Source organism: Glycine max, chromosome 10 (genome assembly GCF_000004515.6).
Source record: "Glycine max cultivar Williams 82 chromosome 10, Glycine_max_v4.0, whole genome shotgun sequence".
NCBI classification, from domain to species: domain Eukaryota; kingdom Viridiplantae; phylum Streptophyta; class Magnoliopsida; order Fabales; family Fabaceae; genus Glycine; species Glycine max.
This window is the reverse complement of record NC_038246.2, coordinates 49,837,529-49,847,166: the sequence shown is the minus strand read 5'-3', so window position 1 is coordinate 49,847,166 and position 9,638 is coordinate 49,837,529. Positions and strand designations below refer to the sequence as shown.

The 9,638-nt window shown below is 33.3% G+C and overlaps 1 protein-coding gene across 1 annotated transcript; it reads left to right on the top strand.

Annotated features, from left to right (window-relative positions):
• Positions 1-236: 236 nt before the first annotated feature.
• LOC100816950 (alpha-xylosidase 1) lies at positions 237-4,758 on the top strand. The gene is made up of 3 exons (XM_003536638.5): positions 237-575; positions 788-1,470; positions 2,700-4,758. The coding sequence occupies exons 1-3, from the start codon at positions 346-348 to the stop codon at positions 4,562-4,564; spliced, it is 2,778 nt and encodes a 925-aa protein (XP_003536686.1). The 5' UTR covers positions 237-345; the 3' UTR covers positions 4,565-4,758.
• Positions 4,759-9,638: the final 4,880 nt, after the last annotated feature.

Genomic DNA, 9,638 nt, shown 5'->3' with positions numbered 1-9,638 from the left:
TTTCATTTCAGTCCTCTGATCAGTAAAGGTTGGCATAAACTCCAAAGAGTTGAATCAAAGCGAGTAGGATAAGAAAATGGACAGATTTGACTCACGACGCATGTGTGGTTTTAAAATTTAAAAAGACAGAAAAACAAAAATAAGTGCGAGAGAGAAATACCAAAAAGCTTTTAAGATATCCCCACCCACTTAGTGCAAGAAAATGAGTAATGCAAAGTGGGTCCACAATCCCCGCATCCACGGAGATAAGCAAGAATGTGGGGACCATTGATATTGTGGCTCAACCCAACCAAGTCACGCGTCGTAATGGATCCGATGAAGACAAGCATCACAACAAACTGAGCTATGGCTTCTTCTATTCGCTTAGTTACTCTCTGTCTCTCTTACCTTCTTCTTACTTGGCTTCTACATGTAACCGCTGAAGAGGCTACTAGCTCCTCTAACAAAATTGGCCTGGGCTACCGTCTAATCTCCATCAAAGATGCCCCTGATGGTTCCCTTGTAGGGCTCCTCCAAGTTAAGCAGAACAACAATGTCTATGGCCCTGACCTTCCCCTTTTACGCTTCTATGTCAAGTAACTCATATTTACTAGTATCGTTATTATGCATTCACATTTTCTCCATCCAACTTTTAATCTGTAAAACCTATTATGAGTAACTAGTCCCACATTTATCTGGCCAGATATATAAGAAATGTGACTCGTCTACTTAATTGTCTTGAGGTTTTGGATGGTTGTTATTAGGAGAATTAGTACTAAACTCTTGTTCATTGTTCTTGGTTTTACAGGCACGAGACTGAGAACCGTTTGAGGGTACACATCACTGACGCAAAGAAACAAAGGTGGGAGGTTCCTTACAACCTTTTGCCAAGGGAGCAACCACCGGCTCTGAATCAATACATCGTATGGTCGAGGAAGAAGAACCTAGTATCAGTGTCCGAGTACTCTGGCTCTGGCTCTGACCTTGTCTTCAGCTACATTTCAGACCCGTTTAGTTTTTCTGTCAAAAGAAAGTCAAATGGGGATACCCTTTTTGACTCCAATTCTAATGAGTTCAACTCATTGGTCTTCAAGGACCAGTACCTTGAAATTTCTACCAAATTGCCCAAAGATGCATCTTTGTATGGTTTGGGAGAGAACACACAGCCACACGGGATCAAGCTGTACCCAAATGACCCGTCCACTTTGTATACCACTGATGTATCAGCCATTAATCTCAACACTGATTTATACGGGTCACACCCTGTGTACATGGATCTCAGAAATGAAGGTGGCAAGCCTTATGCACATGGTGTTCTTTTGTTGAATAGCAATGGAATGGATGTGTTCTATAGAGGAACCTCTCTCACGTACAAGATTATTGGAGGGGTGCTCGATTTTTACTTCTTTGCTGGACCCACCCCTCTCAATGTTGTGGATCAGTACACTTCCTTAATTGGCAGACCTGCTCCAATGCCTTATTGGGCTTTTGGTATGCTTCTCTTTTCACTCTCTTATAATTTTTTTGCTATTTAGTATGCATTTGCATTAGTCATTTGGGTGCCACAGAACCATTCCCATTTGTAGAGGAATTATTAATTGACAAAACTGGGGCTTGCTATTTGTGAGACAATAATACTTAATTGACAAATAATTCTTGCCTTGGATCAAGCGAAAAAATAAACAAACAGTGTTTTCAACTCTCTGATTGTAAATTCAATGAGTTTCTTTATGTGTGCGATTACAGGAGCACGTTCTTGGTGTGCATATAATGCAATGGGCCATGGTTTTCCAATTAGAAGTTTTTTGGCTTTACCATGTCTGTGACATTGAATGACAGGGATGTTTTCCTTGTTTGTAAAAGTTAGGTCCGCAAAATTATTTTAATTTCTGAATCTATTTGTATACTAGGAAAGCTTTCCGGTCATATTTTAATTTTAATAATGCCTTTTGGTTATATATTAATGCTCTTTTGGACAGAACATTCCATTGTAATTATCAAACAACAAAACATTGTCCCACTGGTTGCTACTAAGTGAAACTAAATTAATCTTTACCCGTAAACTTTGCCATAGAACTTTGGTTTTTATGACTTGCATGTATTGTGAATAAAGCAATTTGTGGGTCTTTTTCAAGAACCATTTTTGTATATGCATTATGATACCTATCATTCTGTCTTTCTTTCTTTCTTTCTTTAGAGGTGGTAATATATATGTATCTGTATAAAAAAGTATTGCTATCTTGTCTAGTAAATAAGGTTAGCCTTCGATTGTGGGAAATAATATCGGTAGGGCTATTGCATATAAACTAATTCATCATGAAGACAGAACAGGCATCTGTTTTGTTTATATCAATGCATAGTCTATACATATAATAACGAGGAGAGCATGAACTTGATGAAAATAGTAAAAGATTTTGTGCTGTAACTCTACTCAAGCATTTACTTTTGAAATTTTTTTATGGTAAATATGCTTGTCAGTTGTTTCCATTTTACTCGCTTTTCCACATTACTTGGCAATTAAATATATGGGTAGGTAGGATTAATCATTATGCTTTGCTTCAAGATCTAGCTTAAAACTTTTCAAGAAATTGTTTAATTCCCAAATATATATCATGTTTCATGCTTGTCTGCCAGAACTATCATTTGTATGAAGAGAACTTGTTTGTAAAAGGTACTTGGCAAACATGCTCACTTATTTTATTTTTGGTATAATATTATAGGATTCCACCAATGCAGATGGGGCTATCACAATCTATCCGTTGTAGAAGATGTTGTCGAGAATTACAAGAAGGCAAAAATCCCACTTGATGTGATCTGGAATGATGATGATCACATGGATGGCCACAAGGACTTCACACTCAATCCAGTTAACTACCCTCATTCCAAGCTTTTAGACTTCCTGGACAGAATACATAGCATTGGCATGAAATACATTGTAATCATTGATCCAGGAATTGCTGTTAACTCCAGTTATGGTGTATATCAAAGGGGTATCGCTGATGATGTTTTTATCAAGTATGAAGGTGAACCTTTCTTGGCTCAAGTTTGGCCAGGAGCAGTATATTTTCCTGATTTTCTCAATCCAAAAACAGTTTCCTGGTGGGTTGACGAGATTCGTCGCTTCCATGAACTAGTGCCTGTTGATGGCCTATGGATTGACATGAATGAAGCTTCAAATTTCTGCTCTGGAAAGTGCACAATTCCCAAGGGAAAAGTGTGCCCTAGTGGGACAGGACCTGGGTGGATATGTTGCTTAGATTGCAAGAACATCACAAGCACACGGTGGGATGATCCTCCCTACAAAATTAATGCTTCTGGAGTACAGGCTCCTATAGGCTTCAAAACTATAGCCACTAGTGCAGTTCACTATGATGGTGTTTTGGAGTATGATGCTCACAGCATTTATGGTTTCTCTCAAGCAATTGCAACTCACAAGGCCCTTCAAGGGCTTAAAGGAAAACGACCTTTCATATTGTCCCGCTCCACTTATGTAGGTTCAGGCAAATATGCTGCACATTGGACTGGTGACAATAAGGGCACGTGGGAGGACTTAAGGTACTCAATATCCACAATGCTCAATTTTGGAATATTTGGGGTTCCAATGGTTGGTTCAGACATATGTGGTTTCTATCCAGCACCAACTGAAGAGCTTTGCAATAGGTGGATTGAAGTTGGTGCCTTCTACCCTTTCTCAAGGGACCATGCAAACTTCTACTCCCCTAGACAGGAACTTTACCAATGGGAATCAGTAGCTGAGTCAGCTAGAAATGCTTTAGGTATGAGGTATAAGCTCCTCCCGTATCTTTACACCTTGAACTATGAGGCTCATGTTAGTGGAGCACCAATTGCAAGGCCTCTTTTCTTCTCATTTCCAACTTATACTGAATGTTATGGCCTCAGCACTCAGTTCTTACTAGGGAGCAGTCTAATGATTTCTCCTGTGCTTGAGCAAGGAAAAACACAAGTTACAGCACTCTTCCTTCCTGGAACCTGGTACAATTTGTTTGATTTAACACAGACCATTGTGTCAAAAGATGGTAACTATGTTACCCTTGACGCACCTTTGCATGTGGTCAATGTACATTTGTATCAGAATAGCATTCTTCCAATGCAACAGGGTGGAATGATATCTAAGGATGCTAGAATGACACCCTTCAGCCTCATTGTGACCTTCCCCGCTGGTGCAACTGACGGAGAAGCCAAAGGGAATCTATTCCTTGATGATGATGAGCTGCCAGAAATGAAGCTTGTAAATGGCTATTCAACCTACATTGATTTCCATGCAACTATCAAAGAAGGAACAGTGAAAATTTGGTCAGAAGTCCAAGAGGGCAAGTTTGCTTTAGATAAAGGTTGGGTTATTGACACGATAAATGTGTTGGGATTAAACCGAAATGGAGCACTACCTAAAATTGAGATTGATGGAGAACCACTAATGAGTTTGTCAAATGTGCAAGTCAGCACAACTCAACATAAGTACTTGTACGGGCAGGGAGATGGAGATAAAATATTGATGGTAGGATTGAAGGGTTTGAATATCCCTGTAGGTAAAAATTTTAATGTGACCTGGAAGATGGGATCATAACTTGAGATTGTTTCATCTTAATTGAAACTTTGTAAGTTATAACCTTCTTTTACAAGTTTATGTTTTCTATAAATCTCATCAGTGTCGTGGAAGGAGAGATGAGCTAGTATAAAGCTCCTCCTTTGGCTGCCTCTCAATGTTATGTGAAACTTTGAAATGCTTGAATTCAAATTTCGTTTTGCCTTTGGTGCTTAGTGGAATCCTGATGTTAGTGTAATAAATTAAATGTATCTATTGTTTATAAATTTAGTCAAGACAACATATTTATTGGTAGTTAACTAGTCATTATATTCCAATTCATGCAAAGATACATGCACAAGCAAGGATTATAGATATTAAAATCCTGAGAATGTTGGCCTTACAAGTTACAAATGTGGTTCTCAAAATATCAAACGCAACATATTTTCTTCTGACAAAATCGAAAAATAGAGCGCTAAAATCCTGCAGAGTCAGAGACGGTATTGATTATTAAAGAACCACAATAAAAAAAATGGGGGCAAAGTTGCTTTATTATAAGTTAATACATCCAAAATTATGTCCACCTAAAGATATTTTGTACCAAATGCACCAAAATGCAATAGGGAATTATTTATCTTGATTCACCCCAAATAAATATCTAAGGTTAAGTCTAGTTTTCTCACTAAGAGAGATTTTTTCATTGTAATCAACCTGATCACACCTAGAATATTCTCAAATCAGACTTTCCAAGCCTATATAGTATATATTCGAAAACCTTACAAGGTATACTAAACTACAGGCTTTGCACAACCTTATCAATACTAAGGCTCACTCCCTAGCTTTCCTTAATCGAGGACTTTTTGGATTTTGGTGTTTGGGTCTAAACTAATACTCGAACAAAGGAAAAACAATGAAATATAACCCTGATCAACCCAACCAATAAAGTCCGACACAGAATATATGAACAAAATGTTCCCAGTTTATGATCAACAGGATTTTCTTTTTGGCACTTCAACTAAATTGATTTCTTCGATTCTACATTGCAAAACTGTTTCTTGGCCTTTTATTTGCAATTTTCTCTCTTATTGATATCTTGCTAAGTTGATCATAACATTATTTTAATGATCTTTCAAATGTTAATCTTTTGAAATCCTTGCTTCATTTAAAACGCGAATACCAGGAAACATATGATGATGCAAATCTTCAAGAATTTTTTAACTTCTAATTAACTTTTAAATTATTTGTGTGAAATAGAGCCATTGTTGTAAGATTAAGCTTTTGGAGGTATTGTCGTGATTAGGAAATTCTCTAAATGATTGTCTTGTCTGATATTTTAATCTTGATCCACTCCATAAGAGTACAATTTGCTAATTCTTGCATTCATAATTGTTAGCCTTCTGATAAAATCACAATATATAATATATATTTTTATTACAAAAACATGCATTCGTTTGCAAATATTAAAATCGTAATTTATACGATAAATTCAGCGTAGACCGAGTCTAATCGAACAGGGATTACACTGGATTGAAGATACAAGATCACAAAAATTCATTACTCGGCTCTAGCTTTGTTGTTTAATAAAACAAAAAAAAAAAAAAGTTGGAAACTAATTTGGCCTTTTGGTCGATTATTAGGTGAACAAAGTCTACTTAAAAGCGAAATGACCCCTGTTTTAGCCGACAGAGGCGTCACTCTCGCTAATTGTTTCTTGACCCGATACGGAGTTTTTGATTGAAGTTGAACTAGTGTGTTTTTATTTTTGTTTCACATTCCTTCAGATTTTGCTAATTAATTTTTTGTCGTATAGGTTAATGCAAGCCAATTCAAAAATAATATTAAATTTTTATACAAATATTTATATTAGGTATCTTATACAATTATATTTGATTCCAGATGGAACTAAATATAAATTCTGAACTCACATTTTTTGATAAAAGTGGCGATATTTATAAAGATTATTATGCTTCAGTCAGTAAGGAACTAAGTATCTCTTATTCTTTTTATTTTTATTTATATATTTGAATTTTTTTTCTTGATTGCATGTGTTTCTCTTTTAATTTAGTGCTTTTCTTTTATTTTATGTCTAAATCGAATTGTAATAATTTTATAGCAAATGCAAATAATGAAAAAAAAAAACTTTAAAATATAATTTATCGTGTTACGTAAATTAAAACATAATTTATGTATTAAATATAATTATTTATAATATTTTAATTGAATAAAATAAATATCTATAACGTGTAATACAACAACTAAAATACTATACAGTTTTGTACAAATGTCTTTTTGTAAAAAGTAAGGGTGAATGATGATTTTTTTGTACTTGGTAAGTGTAATTTATTATCACTTAGATACTTGGAAATATTAAATTTAAAAAAAAAATCTTAAAAGTATAATTTATATGTTACTTTGTCATTAAAGTTAACCTATGTGACAATGAATGATATACATATGATGCATACATGATAATTGATATTATACATTTAGTCGTCTACTCAAGAATCAAAATAATAGTAATTGTCATTTGTCTTCTACACCCATATTGTTAGTTGTCATTATCATTTACTTCTTGTATTTTTAAGTGTTTTATACGTGCGTATCATCAATTATTACGTAGAGAAATAACATGCTAAGTATGAAAAATGTTTTAAAAAAATATTTTTAACGGCAGAAGTAAAATGACAAAAAAAATACACTTTGAAGCATAAATTAAATTTGTAATACTTTCTTGAGCTGTGATAGTGAAATATACTTATAGATGGCAGAATGAGTATTTAGCCTAACAAGTAACTACGTAGGTAGTAGAGTAGAGAGACATACATATACATGGTGGTGAGTCGTTGACAAGGGTGCAGCCAGCAGCGAAGGACACCTGTCCCATCACTGAGCACGTGTGGCGCGTCTTGCGGACATTTTTGGCGCCAAAGATGGGTTCCACGTCGGCGCTATTGGCGGGAAACCGAAGCAAGCACCTCTCACTCATTCACTTCCGTAACCCACATGCATTCCCCTTTTTTCCCCACCCCACACCACACTCTCTATGCTGCTCATCCTTCATCATGTGCATATATAAGACCATTCCATGAGTCACGTGACCCGTCATCATGACAAGTGAAAATATCTTACTCTCACTCTCACTCTCACTCTGCCTGCACACACGCTCGCATCACGTGATCTTCTAATACCGGTCGTGTTAGTACCAGTATTAAATAATGACTAGATATGATCCAACATGATCCATGGCAATTTATGATTCTTGCTTGCACCTAACAACCCTTATTATTTATTTACAACACTAATGACCAAGTACATGTTTAGATTTTCAAGTATTCAAATTTAAGCTTATAAATTGAGTTTGTAAAAGTAATTAAATTTTTTCTTTGGCAAAACTTAATTTCAATATAATTTTTATTTGCAAACACGTTTTTGAGGATAATCACACATGTTACTGCATCATAATGACTTTACTCTCCAAATATTCAAAATTACTTTTCAACTCATTACCAAACATGTCATAGGACACTCTCCACGCACGTTCATTTATTAATTTTCTTCGGTTAAACAAAAAATAGAATAATAAACTGACGATTTTAATTTATTTCTAATAAAAAGGTTTTATTATAAACTATTTAACCAGTCTTAGAGCATTAGCCAACAAAACCCTGAAAAAGTAATTAAGGTCACCGCTTCTAGTTAATAAGAATTAAGGACGTGTTTGGCATTTGATAAAATAAATTAAAAAAAAAAGGGAGAAATATTTTATGGAGTGACTCTTAATTAATTAATTCCGTAAAATTCAGTGTCCGAGTTGGAACTCCTTCATCTTTGCGAGATCCCACGTTGGAGCTCAGTTATCGCTGAAGCACTACGACGTCAACATACTGGAACCAGGATCGGTAACTATAACATGAAGACTAAAAAAATATATCTTGTACTTTCAATGACTGAATAAAATATCCAAGCAAGTGTTCACTATATTATTTCTAAAACTTTCTCTGACTGAATTAAAGGGGTGATATAGCATTTTTTATATTATTATTGTTATATAATATAGTTTAATAGTATATTAATACCCTACGCAGTAAGATTGTTAAACCTAATCAAATAAAAAAAATTATAAGATTTTTTTACTTTTAAAATGTTTATTTATCAATGAAAATAAATTAGTCATAAGGGTAAACACATCCCATCAATTAATTTAGTTTTTATTTTTATATCAAAATTAATCATTTGCATTTGAGTATTTTCATATTTTTACTATTATAACTTTTTTCGCCTGCGTTTTCAAATATCCATACAATATTCATGCACCGCATTATGGATGCTTGCCAGCTATTACTATTAAATTCTCATATATTATACTAATATAGTGACCCATACAATGTTTGGAGACGTATTACTTACTATTTAAAAAAAAAACTTATTTCTAATTATAAAAATATCATTTAAATTATAAAATTTTAGAGTAAAATATTGGATTACATACATAATATATATATAAATGTGATATTAGAATAACATTTTTTAGCTGCATAAATTAAATATTTATATCATTTCATAAAATACTTTTATTCTAGTATAATTTAGTTATTTGTGCATATGTTTTTTTTAATTAAATTATGTTAACTAATTTTTTTCAATCAAATTGACTTTCTTAATTAATTAAAATTAGTTATTTTTTTATATTTAAGTTTAAAGAAATGTGAATGAATGATGTAGTAATTTAAGATTTTATTATATTTTTATGAATTAATCTATTTAACAAAAGAACTCATATTTAATTTTCAGAGTATATTTAGAGTCAAGATATTGCAAACAATATTAATCATTGATCAATAAGTAGACCCAAGGAAAATAAATAAGTATTTAAGTTTAAATAAAGTAGATTTTTGTTCCGGTAATGTAACTATGCATTAATTATAGGATTTACTGATGCTAATACAACTAATTAATAGTTTGTGGCATGTGCAACTTACATTTTTTTAAACTAATTACATATATAATTTAATATTTAAAGATTGCATCAATATATTAAGAATCAAATACTTCATTTAAATATATATATATATATATATATATATATATATATATATATATATATATATATATATAT